The following is an 18727-nucleotide window of genomic DNA, read 5'->3' on the forward strand; positions in this document are numbered from 1 at the left end:
GAGATATACAGCCACTGCTGTGCATTTGGCAAACACTCTGGAGGCTGTGGTAAGAACAAATTACAGGGCATGGAACTGGTAATGATTGTCACCAGTTATGAAGAACAGAGACCTTCTGGAAGTTTTGGCAATGCTATTGCATCACACACACACACACACACACACACACACACACACACACACACACACACACACACACACACACACACACACACATTATATAATCCTGAAAGTCTTCTGAGCATATCCAGTATCTGTCCTATAGACATGAAATGATGGTCTGCACCATGACCATCCAGAATTTGACTTTAACATACACATTCAGGTTACTGAGATCTGATATTGACTTGAGGTCCTGAGTCTTTTTTGGGGACCAAAACAAATCTTGAGTAAATCCTGAATTCTCTCTGATCTAGTGTGGTGGGATCTCTGGGATGGTTCTTTTTTGGAGATAGTTCTTGGACTCTGCATGGTCCACCTCCTTCTGATAGCATGTTATATCTGGAAGTAGTAGAGAGGTCAGTTTAGATAGGTTCAAAGGCAACCACTGAGAAGCTTAGCCACATCACCCAATACAATGTCCACATAAAGAAGACTTTTCCATATATCCCTGGGCAAATTTTGTAATCATTCATCCAGTCATTCCGACTGGTTTTAAAGGTTGCTTAGGAAGTATTCTACTTGATAGGTAAGGACAGCTTGTTCAAGAAATGGGGGATACATTAGATTAGGCATCTGTCACAGGATTTGGTATAGTTGATGCGGGAGCATAGCTTCAAGTCTCTAGAACAGGTGTTTGCTTTACAACTGAGTCTATTTAGGGAAATAATTTCAAAGAGTATCGGGTCATTCAGAGCATGGAAGGTTAAACAGTGGCCACACCTCTGGAGTTTATTGCAAAAGAGGAAGTTTAAAGTGTCTGGATATTATCACATTGGCCCATTTATATTGCAAGATGGCTAGCCATACTTCCTCGTACATGGAGAGATGATGCCCGTTTGCTCCAGAGGGGAACAGTCAAGCAAAGTTATAAAGGTTATTCTGATATTTCCACTAAGAAACACATTCCAAGTTGACCTTCAAATCACAGCTATTAGCTCCATTGTATTTTCTTTCTGTTGATGTTTCCCTTGAATGGGCCTTTTGAATCCCTAATTCTTAGGATAATTTCTGTCTCCAGGGCAGTTTCCACTGAAACCTTCATGAATTATTTCATTACAGCCTATTCTGTTGAAGGTCTTTCCATGAAATCAGTTCTGGAAAAGGAGTGGTTTCTTCTCCTACAAGACAATACCATTCATGATTATGCGGGACAGGGTCCACGAGTGGTGTTGAAAAGGGGAAGGAATTTGAAAAGAATATTAGAACACAGTTGGTCCAAACATCAACATAAGCAAAATTTTGAATTTATGGGGATGAAAATGTGTGGTTGTTGCCCCTACTGCCCCAATATTGTGGTATGCCACAAAATTGCTTTGAATAACCAGGTGGTCGCTATAAGAAACAGATCCAGTTGTTGTATAACAAAGGTGGTATATTGTGCACTATGTATATTCTGTCTGTTTTTACACAGGAAAAATGGAGAGGAGACTGAGGGACAGAATATATGAACATTTATATGAAATCAGAATGAGAAAAGAGAATAATGCCCTCTACAAACACATAAAATGTTATCCAAATGCCACAGGTTCAAATTTTGTATTTTGTGACAAATGCCTTCTAATACTAATAATGAAAGTCCATGGATCTCATTACTGGTAGAACGTGAATTATATTGGCAGTTGCATTTCAATGTCAATAATTGGCCTGGACTCAATAAACATGTTTCTATAGCATGTTTGCTTAAATTAAAAGCACTGAAAAGATGAACCCTAAATACAGGATTTATATTTTATACATATTTTACATACTTTTGTCTTCATTTTTCTGAATTTATGGGGAATGCATTTTGTTCTATTTTATATATATATATATATATATATATATATAGATATAGATATATATATATATATATATATATATATATATATAGATATATATATATATATACATATATGTTGTATATATTTTTTTATTCCTTGTTTTCAAATCTTGTCAAAAAAATTAACTCAGTGCTACACACTGAATTTCTTTGTAGTGGCTCCTTTAAGATGATGTTTCATTTCCTGGGGGCTTGGAGGTCATGTGATTGAACACAAAAGCTATAAAATGTGTGTGTGTACTTTCAGCAATGTATATATATATATATATATATATATAGTGAACAAAAGTGTTTATCTCATAGTTTTAAACAAGTTTTTATTTCAAAAAGTTGCTAGCTTAAAGTTCTTCTGGATTTTTTCTACAGCAGTTTGTTTCCTTGGGACTTCCATCTGTGTTTTAAACCGTATTTCTTCAGTTTGTTTTTTGGCCTAATGTTATGATTTACAATTACACTGACTCTGAAGAAGATTCATAGGTACAAGAGTTTCCAGACTGCTTTTTACCAAATGTTCTTCATCAAACTAGTTAATGACATATTATTTTATCTAATCACTTTGTGGACATAATTTACGCTTTCAAAGTAGCTGTATTATTTACATGTGGGGTCTAGTTTAGTCAGCTCCTTCCTAGTCCTTGACCACTTTCTTCTGTACTAGCAAAGGGGAATTTCTTGGTGATGCTGAACTCACTTTTGGCAAACCCATAATGGCCATTTCATTGCTTTAACAGCAAGGTTAATATAGATGTCTAATGGGAAGGTCATATTTTACAAATTTGATAGCATACTCTAAACATGGAACTGCTATTTAAGATGAATTCTCACATGCTACAATATTATTTGAATCTAGGTAAAACATTTCACATTGTCAAAAGAGAGGCATACTGAATAAGCAACACAGTGAAACATTGATTACTTAATTGAATAAAAAAATAGTTGCTTAACAGAACATTGTCAGTTAGGCTGGAGGTATATGTGGTCACTGGAATACCACTGGGTTTGATGGTGAGACCGCTGATATCTTCTTTTTAGAATTAAAAGTGGATGAATACCTCTTATTGACAAATATGAATACCTGCAGGGAGAAAGCATTGCTATCAACACCACACATATGATATTGCATGTATATCTAGATACTATCCCCTTTCAGTAATCTGATAACAGTCTCGTGTTTAGTGTAAAGAAATATGGTATCATATTCCTTGAGGAAGACTACAGTGGACTGATATGTAATAAAAATGGATGCTGTCATAAGGGGCCAAGCTGCACTTACAAACAGCAATCTTAGCCTTTAGCAAAATGTTTCAGTAGTGGTGAGGAAGACATTTTGGACAACTCAGGTAATACTACAACTAATAAGAGAAATACCTGTATGACTACACTTATACACAACACTAATTAGGCCAGTTTTACAATTCCTAGAGCTTCTTCCTGCATCACAAAAAAGTTCCTTCAAACTCCCTGTAGGTCTACATGCCATGCAAGAGTGACTATGAAGTTGCTTTTTAACTTCCATTCAACCAGCATTAATAAATATGCAATAAACTTACATTATGCATGCACATACCTTTCAACTGATTTTTCAGAATTTCCAGATTTTTGCCTCATTATTTTGGCCTGTTTCTCATAAAATTGTGATTTTCTGGCAAACTGTTGGTAAATCATTGAGAAGTGAAGTCAGAAAATAATGATGGACATTTGTTTCAGACTTCTTACTATTCAGAAAATTCACGCTAATGCAAAACCTGTTATTCTATCAGCTTTATACATATGTAAGAGCAATATTTAAAAAGTGTCCCTATTTTTGGGCCTTTGTCTTATGTCTGTACAGATTTTTTGTTCTAAGAGGTTGAGAGGTATGTGCATGCATATACTCAAGATAGTGTGAAACATTATTGCTTTTTTCTTTCACTCCCCAGTGCAGCTTTTTTTAAGTAATCTGCACATGAATATTTTCCACAGGCAATTAGTAACATACTGCAGAAATGTGTCTCATTTATCAGAAGTCAATTACAAAGCAGTAAACTTTTCTCAGAGTTTGTTGCTCAGGATATACCTACACATACAAATTAGCCACTTACTTGAGTTTCTTTAACATTGGCAGTGATGGAAGATATTTCCCTAGACTTTGTGCAACCTTGTCTCCCATTCTGTTGTTACTTAAACTGAAAAAAAAAATGATAGAACTATATGAAGCCAAACCATATTTTGAGTACTGCAACACCTTTTTAAAGCTTACATGCTGAAAACAAATCACAGCGTATTGATGTCTTACATTAAACAACATTGTAATGCATTACATTTATTTGATGACAGGAAGAACAATAACAAGCCTATCCAGTCCACCACATAAGTACAAACAGCATCCTACTTCCCTCCATCAATATCTTTCCCCTCTTCTGTCCTTCTCAACCTGTCCAAAGCCATCTTGAAAGCCTGCATAGATTTCCCTCTCTACTACCCATTCTGGCAGTCCATTTCACGGTATCACAATGCTCTCTATAAACACTTTCACAGCTGCAGAAAGTAGTGGGTCCCTTTGATTACCGTAATCTGCTGCCTGGGTTTACCCCCCTTTCCCATTCAGGATGACCCCTTTACATTTCTCTGACCCGAGCTTGCACACCTGTCCCATGCCCCACTCCCTATCCCCAGTCTCTATTCATATCCTTTCCCCTGCCATTAAATGCACCCTCTTACTGTCTGTCCTTTAGTCTTGTTCTAGCAGTATGAGGTCCCTCTCTCTCTCTGAACTGCCCCCAGAAATGCACAAATTATTGAAGATATGACCTGACCTTGGCCTGTTAAACTGGGAAGCATCATCTGTTAACTTCTGTAGTCTATTCTCCAAGGATACACTCCAATATTCTGTTGACTACTGCTACCACCCCCCTCTCTCTGCCAGTGGTGGTACAGTCCAGGTGGGATCAACACCTCCATTTTCTTTTCTTGCTCTGCTACCTCACAAAGTACTGGTGTGTCCCAAGTGCAGTACATTGTATTTGTCTGCACTGAACCTCAACTGCTATAGTTCAACCCATTTAGGCAGCCTTACCAGATCCACCTTTAAATTATTGTGCCCACCATAGCTCTCCACTACTGCACCTATCTTTGCATCTTCACTGAAAAAACTGATCCTTTCTATAGTTCCTTCATATATATTTGAATTCAATACAATGAAGGTTAAATTACTCTTGCAGTCATGAAGTACTAAGAAATAAGTAAATATTGAATGCTTGGAATTAAAACATTGTAAATGCCCATTTGCAGGACAACAGTTGCCAGCCTAGAGGCATGCTCCTAACTCTAATAACTCAGTTGTTTATTTCTGGATTCTCCAAGAGGTTTTTTCTCAAACAACTAGCTGGTGTCAAAACAATGAACTAGAACAAAATGTCAAGAAATTTACAATCATATCTTTTGGCAGGCATGGCTCGCCTTGTAATGTTACATGTCAGATCATTTTGCATCTGCAAGAGTACCTTCTGTGTAGTATCTGCATGTCCTCCCTATGTCCACGTGAGTCTCCCTGGAGTTTCCCCTTTCTTTCTATATCACAAATCATACAAATGGATAAACTGGCAATATTCACAGAAACATGTGTTGTGACTGTGAGTATGTCTGTATATTTTGCAAAGGACTGGCATCCCATCAAGCACTGACCTGCCTTGTGCCTGTTGCTTGCCATCAAAGACTTCACCTTCCCCACAGTTCTGACTAGGGAAATAACAGTATCAGAAAATGAATAAGAATGAATGACATCCAGCAACTCCACAGTTACCATGGGCTACATTTCAGGACACAATAGGTAGGACAGAACAGAACTCTGTCACTTGAAACTGCTCATAAAATCATGTAAGAGGATCATAGGAAGTTACTAGGCTAATGACCCTACAAGCCTATGCAACTTCTACCCTTATTTCCACAATTAGCACTAACTGCTCCTGTCCAAGAGGGACAGAGGATTAACCCTGGGGTAAATTTGTGATTACCCATCCAATCATCCAGATTGCATTTGATGAGGGCAAATGAGATGCTCTGTTTGACATGAAGTGCAAGTCCGTTCCAAAGGTGTGGTAACCTCTGGAAGACAAATCTGTCTCTCCAGTAGGTTTTATTAATGTCACATACCAGGTTAAGCTGTTAAGAGTGAGTAACATGTGTAGTATTTGACTTGCGGATATGCAGCATTTCCAATAAACCAGGGTCAAAGATCATCTTATATGCAAGGCATAGATCACCTCTGAGTAGTCTGCATGAATCAAAATAAAGTGACAGTGATTTCAGATGATCCACATAGGACAGATGTTGAAGACATTGAATTTTCCTTGTGAGGACCCTTTGTGGTCTCTCCAATTGCTGCAGGTGCTTGGAAAGATACATACCAAAAGGGGTGTTGTACTCAATTATTGATCTGATGAAGAAAGAGTACAGACGGGTTATAATTTCTTTTTTTTTCTGGATGCAATGCCCTTACTGATGAGATGAGCAATACATAATGCCCTTCTTACCACTTTGGAGACATGGTGATCAAAGGTAAGGCTGCTGTCAACCTGTGTGCCCAGGTCTCTCACCACTGAGTGCATACGGGTTTATGACACTGGATCAAAAACTAATTTCATTGAACGGCTTTTACACCGAAAAGGCTGTTGATAGAAATCGGTTTTGTGAGATCACAGTACAGTGAAGATCAGAAAATTTGCCCTTTACTCACTGTAGTGCAATCTCGGAGTTGGTATATATATTTACCGATTTCTATCAATGGCATGTTTGGTGTAAAGGCCGTTCGATGATATCAGTTTTCGATCCAGTGTCATAGGCCCAGTCCATATATAGGGCATTGTTATTGATGTGGTAGTTAGCAGGAATATCGCACGCACCAAAAGGGATGACAATACATTTTTTCCATTGAGTTTAAGGCCATGACTTTGGCACCAATCATTTGTTTGTGTAAGACCCTCTTGTAGGATGCTGACATGGTTTGGAGATTCTATGACCACTCCCAGTTTGCAGTCATCAGCAAACTTTGTTGGCCACAGACCTTTAGTTTTAGCTTATACTTCGGAGAAATAGATTCCAACAGTAGAGGTCCCAGGACTGATCTCTGTGGAACACCACTGGTGCATTCTAAAAATTTGAATAAGAATGAGAACAAAAAATGTCAATTTATTGACTTTTCTTGAAGTCAGCACTCCTTTAAGCCTTCCTTTACAAATCTTCGTTTTTGGGGGGAGGGTTCAGCTATGAATCAGCGGAATAAAGCTATCTCTGTTTTTTGAGGGGCATATAGTTCCAACTTGGGACACAAGGGATGACAGTGGGTAAACTCCTGCAGAAAATATCTTAGTGGGCTGCTTTGTTTGCTTAGGACTTGCCAATGAAATTACTTAATGGGCATCACTGCTGATGTTTCTAAGAAGGACTGGTGGAACAGACACTGCAAAAACAGAGGCACTGCTTCTTGAAAGGAAGTTTAACATTCATTGGGTCAGTGATATAAGTCAATAAAAGATGCTGCTAAAATTGTTGCTAAATTCAGAAAGGAAGTAAAGGTTATTAAGGTATCAGTAGCTTTGATGCATGAAAAATCACACTGTTGCTTAAATGGTTACAATTAATTTCATGTAATGCACATTTGGTTGAATCACAACTCATTGAATAAAATTTAGTGAATGCCCATTTCATCAAAAACGCATTTCATTGAATCACATTTCAGAGAAAACTGTAGAAGGTTACAGTTAATCACTGATGGTAAGGTTTACTACCTTGGGGAAGTAGGAGCTGACGTGAATTTAGTCTAGAGCATCATTTATGCCTTGCAGATGCACACTGTCATGTTGTATCCATATATTTAAGTTTGTAGTCAGCACTGATTCACTGTATGTGGTGTTTTCTCTTTCTTTTGTGATTGTGGGACCTTGGAGTTAGTGTATTTAAGAAAGAAGGTGTGGGAGGTGTAGAGATGGTCTTTCCCCATGCAAAACAAAGTTTTGAAGGAGCAGTATTTGCTGTATTTGACATTTTTTAAGAAATGGGATTCTATGAAATGTGTTTTTATGTGGCTTTCACAGTACAAAGTGCTTATGCACATACATGTACTGGATGGGAAAGAGCAGGTCAAAATAATTTGATATCATTCACTGGAAGAATGAGGTTGAGGCTGTGGGAGCTCTAGAAAAAAGATATCTTTACATCATGATATCAGAATTGACTGTTACACCATCACTGTTACACCAACTCTGGTCACTAACACATCATGGGGTTAGTATTCTGTTGCATATAAAATAAGTTGGATAAGGGTGAGACATCATGTATGTTTTTATCAGTTCAATTATTATTCTTCCTCTTTTACAGAAAAGACAAAATCTAATGAGACTAATATCATAAACAAATAAGAATGGACTAACACTCAATCTCGAAATAAATATACCAATTAAACGAAGCAGATATTTTGACACTTTTACTTAAGTAATGAGGATTGTCTCTTTATGTCTAATTCTTTAACCAAACCAGCTTATTAAATATATGCTCATCAGTACTTATTTTGAAGCGTAAGAGATAAAATGAAAACAAAAGACAAAATATGGTTAGTCCCAGATTTGAACAGCTAATGTAAATTATTCTAACAGTATAATGGTACTTTTTATATCCCTGAAATAAAAAAAGAAGTTATGTACTCACCATAACGTTCCATGTTGGTAGTCCATCTCACCCTTCATTTTTACATATGGGTTCAGAGCTGATCCTTGGCTCTGACTCGGCCGATTTACAAGCTTGAAGACTTCTGGTTGGCTCGTGGCTAAGCAGGTATCCATAGTGCTCCAGTACAAACCCCAAATCTTATTTGCTGCTCACTAGAAGAAAAAACCCATAACAGACAAACCAATACTAAAGGGTCTCCAACCAAAGATAACCAAATTATTATTATTGTTATATCCAGATCTTCCAGGATGGGGGCAGGAGGGCGGGTTGGTAAAAATGAAGGGTGAGATGGACTACCAACATGGAACATTATGGTGAGTACATAACTTCTTTATGTTGTGTAGGCCAATCTCACCTTCATTTTTACATATGGGACAGCATCCCTAGCACCTTATTCTTGGGTGGCTCACTGGAAAATAGTCCTAAGCACCGTGGAGCCAAAGGATGCTATAGCCCTGGAAGCTAAATCCAATTTGTAATGTGTAATAAAAGTGTGAGGGTTAGCCCACATAGCTGCTGCACAAATATTATCAAGTGGGACCCAGGCTTGAAAGGCTGCAGAGGTAGACAGCGACCTGGTTGAGTGAGCCTTGATCCTGCAGGGTAAAGGTCTGCCCTCTGAACTGTAGATAAAGGCTATGCAACTGGAAATCCAGTTAGATAGTGTCACTTTAGAAACTGGTAAGCCCAATCTGGAGTCAGAAAAGGAAATGAATAGTTGATCTGATTTCCTAAATTCCTTGGTCCTCTGTAAATAAAAACGTAGTTGTCTGTGAACGTCCAGCTGATGAAAACGGTATTCAGCTGCATTACAGTGATTAGGGAAGAAAACTGGGAGTTCAATGGATTGATTTAAGGTAGCAGGGGAACAAACTTTGGGGACAAAGGAGGGATTAGTACGCAATGACACCCTGTCCTTGTGAAAGATCAAATAAGGTGGGCTTAACAGACAAGGCTTGTAGCTCCAATACCCATCTAGCTGACGTAATAGCTACCAAAAACAAGTCTTCCAAGGCAAAAATTTCAATGAAGATGAGTGGGAAGGTTCAAACGGGGCAGAAGTCAGTGGTGGTCTCAAAGGAGTGATTCCTTTCAAAAAGGTCTTGCCTAGCTTATGAGACATCAAATTGTTATCTGGAAACCCTAAGTGAAAATGAGAAATCGCCGCCAATTGGACTCTGATAGCAGTGGCGGCAGCTCCTTGTTGAAAAAGCTCAGACAGAAATTCCAAAATCACAGGAATAAAAGCACTGTAGGGATCTACATTCATTTTCTGTGCCCAAATAGAATTTTTTTTTCCATTTACTGCCATACAGCCTCCTAGTTGAAGGTCTATGGAAGGACATAAGAATATGTGATACTGAGGATGATACATCATGAAGCCTGACTAGGGATGGAACTGCAGCAGCCACGCTGTCAACCTGTGGGTGTGGATTGAGGGATGTAGCGAACCTGACATGTGAGTCAACAGATCTGGAGCTGGGTCCAGGATCCAAGGATCGTCCAGGAGAAGAGGCTCGAGAAAAGGTAACCAAGTCTGATGAGGCCAGTAGGGAGCAATGAGGATCAACTTGATTCCCAGCTGGCTTTCTGAATCACTTTGGAAATGAGAGGAAATGGAGGAAAAGCATACAGAAGTCCCATGGGCCAATAGTGAGCCAAAGCATCTCTGGGTGTCTCTTCCGGAGGGGGAATGAGGGAAAAATAGCTGCTGCATTTGGTATTGACTGGGCTGGCAAAGAGGTCAGAGCAAGGCTGTCCCCATTTGCAGAAAATCTGTTCCACTGTTTCCTGTTTCAGAGATCACTCATGAGGCAGTAGAATCACCCGGCTGAGCTTGTCGGCTATCATGTTGGTCATCCCTGGAATGTGGATTGCAACCAGAAAGTGCTGGGAAGAAATCACCCATTCCCAAACTCGCATGGCCTCTCGACAGAGTGGGTAAGATCTGGTACCGCCCTGTTTGTTGATATACTAAACTACCGACATGCTGTCTTATTGTATCGCAATAGTCCCGAGAGGAAGAAGGTCCCGAAGTGCTTGCAATACCAGGAGCACCGCCCTCATCTCCAGAACATTGATATGCAGGTGAGCCTCATGTTCTTGCCATGTGCCTTGGACAGTCCTGCCGAGATAATGCCCCCCCACCCAATCTGGGAGGCATCCATGGTCACAGTGGCAACGAGTTGGGCAGGAACAAAGGGAGCGCCCATGATCAACTGGTTGGGAGATATCCACCAAAGAAGGTCCTTCTTGCATGATTCCATCAGCAGGATAGGATGACTCAGCGGGAGATATTGGAAGGACCATTGGGAAGACAAAAGCCACTGGAGAATTCTCATGTGCAACCTGGCTAATGGTACTAATAGAATGATAGAAGCCATAGTCCTGAGGAACTGAATAACCCACTTTGCTTTGACCTTCCGCAATGGAAGAAGATGTTGAATTTGAAATATTAAGTTTTGTGCCCTATCAGCGGGGAGACGAGCTGTCATGTTCACTGTGTCTACCTCTGCGTCTATAAAAATCACAGACTGAGAGAGCAATAATGCAGATTTTTTCTCAATTTATGGAGATCCCTAACTGAGCACAAAGTTGAATAGTGGCGTCTCTGTTTTGGAGGAGTAGATGCCTGGTGGGGGCGGTCAGAAGCTAGTCATCCAAATACGGAAACACCTGGAATCCTTGACGTCTCAGATAAGCTGTCACTACTGACATGCATTTGGTGAATACCCTGGGGGCTATGATGAGACCAAAGGGCACAGCACAAAACTAATAATGACTGGCTCCCAGCCAGAAGTATAGATGGCTCCTGGACGCCTTGTCCATTTTTATATGGTAGTAGGCGGAGATCTAGAGAGCACATCCAATAGTTTTTCCCTAACAATGGGAGTATCGACTGCAAAGTTACCATCTGAAACTTATCCTTCTTCATGGATTTGTTTAACCTGCTGAGATACAATATTGGCCTCCAATCTCCTGTTCATTTTGGTACTAAACAGAACCTGGAGTAGGTTCCGGATCCTATCTGGTCTGCTGGGATGGACTGGATGACTCTTTTTAAAAGCAACTTGTTGATCGCCACAGTTGCCTGATCTCTGTGATTGGGTGGTACAATCTGGGATCTTCTTGGGAACAAATGATGGAAGTGAAAAGGGTATGATATAGCCTCTGGTAACAACTCTTTGTACCCACTTGTCTTGAGTGATATTTAACCAGGCTTCTGGATACAAAGAAATGCGAACCCCCAACCTGCCCCAGAGAAACGCAGTGGGGCCCCACATCAGGAGCACTGATAAGGCCATCCCCAAAAGGAATCACGGTATTGCGGACAACCCCTGCCTCTAGGGCGATGTCTCCCATTTCCTCCTCTGCCTCTGAAGGATGATTCACCCTGTGTGTCCGGAAAGACCCTCTGGGACTTTTTGAACCACATTTTACCACCCCTTTGACCTTTGGGGTATGGCCGAGAGGGAACAGTAAAACGTACGCCCATGGCAGAAAGCGTCTTTCCTTCTTGCTCACACTGAGTGAGTGTATCCTTCACCTTGGAACCAAACAATAAGGAACCATCAAATGGGGTGTTGGTGAAAGGAGACTTGAACGGTTCCGCAAAATTACACAAGCGCATCCAGGAGTGATGCCTCAGGGCAACTCCTAAACCCGCTACTCTATTTGCTCCATCAACCGCATAGGAGATAAGCTGCATGGAGGAGTGAACTATAGAATTTAAGGTGGACAACTGAACAGAGATCTTGTCAGGGACTCCCACAGTACACGCACCTTGTATGGAATCTCATAACTCCTTGAGGAGATCCCTCTGTAATCTCATGAAGTGAGTGAGGAAGTTCAACGATTGAAGGGTAAATGCCACTTCCCAAATCAGTCCATCTGTCGAGAAACCTTATTTGGCGGATGAACAGAGGAAGAAGTATTCACCAGCTCCTTCTTTGTGGCTGCCGCCACCACCATGGCATCTACAGGAATACCCTTAGACAAAAAGTCTTTACCAGGACGGGCAGACAGAAACTTATTGGGTCTTCTGGGGACTGGCTCCACAGCATCAGGAGTATCCCACACCTTACGACTAACTAGATCCATTAGTTCGTCAAAAGGTGGAGACACCCAAGAGGCAGAAGGTTGAGACCTGAAAGCCTTCAGGTACACCAACTCCTCATCAGAAGGGTTGACAGTGGGCCAGTCGCACCTCTGCTTAAGAATCTCCAAGATGTCCATGAAGGAGACATCATCAGAGGACAACTTGCGGGACCCTTCCGACTCCTCGAGGGCAGTGTCCAATGTCAAGGACTCATCCTGGGAGCCTCTTCCAGGGAGGCTCCTCGAAAGGGCCTCAGAAGAGTGGGGGCCACCAGCCGATGTCTCCTGAGGTGGAGGGTCTCTGCTGTCTCCAGAGAGAGTAGAGGCTGAGACCGAAGTGGGTGCTCTCAGGGGAAGAGTGCTGGTACCACTGGTAGAGGCTGGAGTATGAGACAGCACGCTCCTCATCATCTCAAACGCCGACCTCTCCAGCTCCGAAGACCTCCCCCGCTCCAAAGAGACAAAGGTTGACATCGGAACCAGAGCTGTTCCGAGCTCACCCTGTCTGATGCACTGAGAGGAAGGCTCAGAACCAAAGAAGAGTGATTCCAACCCTCCCTGTCAGCACCGACAGGAGAGCTTCAACGCCTGGATACGATGGACAGCACCGAGTGTGGCCTAGCTGAACCTGGCTCCAAAGCAGCAACAAATGGAGCTGGAACCAATAGTACGTCTGGTGGCACCAAGCACTCTGGCTCTGAAGGGCCAACATGGCTCAAAGGAGAAATAGCAGACAAGGGCAAAGCTGGATTGAGTGGCTCCGGAGCCGACTGGGTCGGAGCCAACAATAATTTTGGTAAGGCAGATGACTTGGGAGTCTCAACACTACCCTCTCCACATCTTCTTCCAAAAGGCTCCTGGAAGATCTGGAAGACATAGTAGGGGATCTTGATCTAGGGGTCATTGGAGACTTTAGTAACATGGAAAATGGTAGGGAATCCACAGACTGGCTCCGTGAAGCAGATTCAATTGCTGATTCAATCAGTTCTGAGATCGACTCCAAAACACTTAGAACCAACTCTGACACCACAATAGTGCTCTCCTTCAGCTCCGAAGGCAGTGTAGTCGAGGAGGCAGATTTTGACTGTTTAGAAGGTGGCTCTGAGACACCAGCCGGCGCCGGAGAAGGTCTTTTTGAAGACTTAGATTTGCCAGACTTGGAGGAAGCTGAAGAACTGGATAGAACTTCCTCAAAAGATAGTTTTAGTAGACTCTTGAGTATAAGCTTGTTCTTTCTCTCCTGTAACACCCTAAAAGAGAAAGCATGGCAGAACAAGAACGAATCCTGCAGGTGGATCGCCCCTAAACAGTAGACACAGCTACTATGGCCATCCGTTAAAGACATCTTTTGGGAGCATTTCATACACTTCTTAAAACCTGAAGGTTTGTGCTCCTTACTCTCTTTAGACATTAGACACACACACACACACACACACACACACACACACACAAAAGGAAGAAGAAGAAGAATGAGAGAAGAGGACTAGGTCCTCTAACTAAAACGGGCCTAGCCCTACAGAAGAAAGTACCATGAGGACTAGGTCCTCTAACTTAAATGGGCCTTGCCCGGTGGAACAGAAACTAGATCTTCTAATTTAAACAGACCAGAAAATGCACACAGACAGAAAACTGTAAATAACTCTATGTGGTAACAATTTTTAGGTTCTGTAACTAAAACGGGCCTAGCCGTACAGAAAGAAGTACCTCGAGGACTAGGTCCTCTAACTTAAACGGGCCTAGCCCGGTGGGACAGAAACTGGGTCTTCCAATTTAAACAGACAAGAAAACGCACACACACAGAAAACTGTATATAACTCTATGTGGAACAAATAGAAGAAAAAACTAACGTACTAAGGGAGGAACTCCAACCCTTAGCAAATAACCAGTGGATCCCCGCCAAAAATACAATCCCAGATAAAGGAAACTAAGCTGCCAATAATGGTCTAGAAAGACAACAGAATAACAGGAGCCCCTGTTAACTATCAGCGGAAAACCGCCACAAACTAACAAACTACCTGATAAGGAAAAAAGCGCAATGGTGCCTACAAGAACTCTAAACTGGCACACAGGATACCAAACTAACAACAAGTTTAAGCTAAGAATGCACCGAAAAGGGCAAACAACACTACTGCCTAAGATAATATCACCTTACAACACCGTAATAACTAATATAAAAATTAAATAGAAGAATTTTAACACTTAGTCAGAGCCAAGAGAAGCGCAACCGAACTCATCGACGTGGGAAATGAGATCTGGGGTTTGTACTGGTGCACTATGGGATGCCTGCTTAGCCACGAGCCAACCAGAAGTCTTTGAGCTTGTAAATCGGCCGAGTCAGAGCCGAACCCATATGCAAAAATGAAGGTGAGACTGGACTACACAACATCATAAAATACATTGTGGAGCTACTAACAAACATTGCCTATATAACTGATGTTATGCATTAAGCTTTTTTGTTCCATACCATATCACATTTGAAGAGTAATAGAAATAACAAACAATAGTTGGCAAACTGCTCACATAATCTGAAAAAATTGAAAACAAGTATAACCATGAAAGAGAAGAATACATTAATTTAGTTGTAAAAGCTTTAATACTATCATACATGACCCACCAAACAACGAGCATAACTTTAAACAGGTGTTTACAAAGTCTGTTTACACCTGGAAATACTGGGTGAAAAACAGGAATGATCATATTCAAACTATGAAACTGTTAACAGTCACTCTATGAATCATGTCTTCTACCAAGTTTCCAGGCAAGTAATATCTGGTATCAACACGATAAGCCTACTGTACCCACAAATAACACACAGTTCCCACTTCTAGTGGCAACCTTCTGTTCAGTATGATAAAGCCACACTAGTGCAACATTCAGAGGGCAATTAAGGATCTTTCATTTCCACATAGTAACTTTTTTATGGATGCTGTCAAGACTATCTGCATCGGGGTACCTGTACTACCTGCAAACTTGTATTCTTCCCATCCTGAACATAAAAGACAGCTAAACAGCACGCAAAGGTAAAAGACCCTCCAAATACCAACCTACAAACATACTGATGGTCTTCCCAGTAAATCCAGCACCTACAAACATACTGATGGTCTTCCCAGTAAATCCAGTACCTACAAACATACTGATGGTCTTCCCAGTAAACCCAGCATCTACAAACATACTGATGGTCTTCCCAGTAAATCTAGCACCTGCAAACATACTGATGGTCTTCCCAGTAAATCCAGCAACCTACAAACATACTGATGGCCTTCCCAGTAAATCGAGCACCTGCAAACATACTGATGGTCTTCCCAGTAAATCCAGCAACCTACAAACATACTGATGGTCTTCCCAGTAAATCCAGCACCTGCAAACATACTGATGGTCTTCCCAGTAAATCCAGCAACCTACAAACATTCTGATGGACATTCAGGAGTATGGCAGAGCCAAAAGATGTGCAAGTCCTATACTGTACATCCAACTAATAATGATATATAAAGGTATGAGTTGTAGACCAGGCACAGCAGAATATATATCACTGACAAGATTTTTTTTGCAAATGCTGCTGAAGTTGCCATTGCTCTGGCAGAATGACCCTTAGGTTCAGAATGTAAAGACAACCCTTTTAACTTATAAGTGAATGAAACACAATCTGCCAGTCATTTTGAAAGTGTAACTTTAGACACACATTATCCAGGCTTTGTCTTGGAAAAGGATACAAAGTGTAATTTTAGACACATATTATCCAGGCTTTGTCTTGGAAAAGGATGCAAATAACTGTTCTGACTTCCTGAAGCCCTTAGTATGGTACAGATAGAACCTGAGTTGTCTATGGACTTCTAAGGTATGTAGGATATATTCTCCTTTGTTAGCAAAGCTTGGGAAGAATACTGGTAAATCAGTTTGTTGGTTCAGATCATTTACTGAAGCTACCTTGGGAAGGAAGTGCAGGTTTGTCCTCAGTGAGACCCTATTCTTATGAAAAATAAGGAATGAAGGTTTGCAGGAAAGTGGTTATAATTCCAACACATTTCTTTCTGATGAAATAGCAACCGAAAAGATAATAAAGCTGTAGGTCCAAAGGGTTTTTGGATTAAGGACTGAAGTAAAATAGTAATAGTCCAATGAGTGGCCAGCTCATGAATTAAGGGTCTCATTAAGAATGTTCCTCTAAGAAAGGCCTTGGTCACCTTAAGAGAAGCAATAGAGACATCATTATGCCCTATGGGAAAGTCTAAAATGGCAGATATCTGGACTGTGATTGTAGTGTAGCTAGAGCCTGCCATAAAATGTTCAGAAAGAAACTCCAAAATCACTGGTAAAGGGGCTGAAAAAAGGGTCTTATCCCCTTAAAGAGGCCCATACAGAAAAACATTTCCATTTACTTTTGTGTATCTTCTTGGCTGAATCCCTCTGAGAAGAAGAGATTGTATAGTCTACCAGGCCTGAAAGCCTGGCATGTCTGGCAATTGATAAAATTGTAAAAACCATGCGGTTACCTTTAGGGCCTGGAGATCCAGTAGAGGTTAACTAGATGGGTAACTGAGGAGATATGGGATGAGATCCAGAAGCCATGGTGGGTGCAGAAGATGAGGCCAAAGAAAGGGGAACCATATCTGCTGAGGTTAAAAATAGGCAATGAGGATTACCCTGTCTTGTATTTCATGGCTTCTGAATTAATTTGGTGTTGAGCGGAATACGTGGAAAGGCATAAAGGAGACCTGGGGGCCAAGAAAGAACTAGAGCATCTCTTAGTGATTGCACCTGTGGAGGAATGAGAGCAAAGTAACTTCTACATTTGTTGCTGAGGTACAAAGCAAAAAAAAGGTCACAGCAAGGTTGGTCCCAGATTCTGAAAATCTCCATTGCCACTGTTCTGTTGTGACACCACTCATGAGGCAATAGTATAGCTCTGTTTAGTTTGTCCACTAGAACACTGGATACAATCTACCACTGTGTATGATCCCTGCACACTTGTATTAGACAAATCCTATTGTGAAGAGGTTAAAGTTTCTGTCACCATTGTACTGATAGTGCCCATTGTAGAACTCTCATGATACATGGCTAAAGGGACCAAAGTGATAGAGGAGGTCATAAAACCTAACAGACATAGAATGAGTCTTGCTTGAGGCTGAGGATGTTGTAACACTTGAAGGGCTATGGACTTAAAGATTTGAATCTTGCCAGGGGAAGATTTGCTATCTGATGTGCTGTGTGTCTGTTTAGTAGCATGCAAATTCTATGCTCTGAGAGGGGAATAATTTGCTTTTATTGAAGTTTAAGTTTATTGATATTCCCAAGTGAGTTGCCAGAGAATAGAAGGACTGACTGATTTTGTAATAGTTGATCCTTGAAGGTAGCAGTCAGAAGCCATTTGTTTAAATATATCAATACCTGGATCTCTTGTAGCTGGAGATAACCTGTCATGGCTGACGTTATCTTGGTGAACAGCTGTGGAGCTTTGGTGAGACTGAATGGCAGTGCTATGAACTAATAGTGATTGGCTCCCAGCCAAAACTAGAGGAATCTGCTGGATTTTCAATGGATCTCGATATGATAGTAGGCGTCCTGGAGATCAGTAAAGCATATCCAATCTTTCTTCCTCAAAAGAGGGAGAATGGACTGTACTGTTACCATCTGGAACTTTGTCTGTTTGACATGCTGATGTAGATTTCTGAGATCCAATATTTGTCTGAGGTCTCCTGTCATCTTTAGAACTAAAAAGAACCTTAAATAGACTCTGGATCCTAGCTGGTCTGGCAGAACTGGTTGGATGACTCTTGTCTAGCAACTTTGAAACCTATGTTGCTGCATGGAGCATCAAAAGTCTTTAGTCTCACCTTTGGGGTATCTAAAAAAGGGAATTATGTAACCTATGCTGATAATCCTTAACAACCATGAATCAGAAATGATCATTTGCTAGGCTAGAAGGTATAAAGAAAAGCATCCCCTAAC

The 18727-nt window shown here is 41.0% G+C and overlaps 1 protein-coding gene across 2 annotated transcripts in view; it reads right to left on the reverse strand.

The window, feature by feature from the left end:
- The window catches only part of LOC122809712 (protein NLRC5-like), a 1339659-nt gene that overhangs the window by 498779 nt on the left and 822153 nt on the right, over positions 1–18727 (reverse strand). For both annotated transcript variants that reach the window (XM_044081407.1, XR_006365941.1), the window contains exon 24: positions 4063–4146. In XM_044081407.1, the coding sequence (XP_043937342.1) occupies positions 4063–4146 (84 nt within the window). The remainder of the gene's footprint in view (positions 1–4062; positions 4147–18727) is intronic.

The sequence above is a fragment of the Protopterus annectens genome, chromosome 8.part0, assembly GCF_019279795.1.
Source record: "Protopterus annectens isolate FY-2018-M chromosome 8.part0, PAN1.0, whole genome shotgun sequence".
NCBI classification, from domain to species: domain Eukaryota; kingdom Metazoa; phylum Chordata; order Ceratodontiformes; family Protopteridae; genus Protopterus; species Protopterus annectens.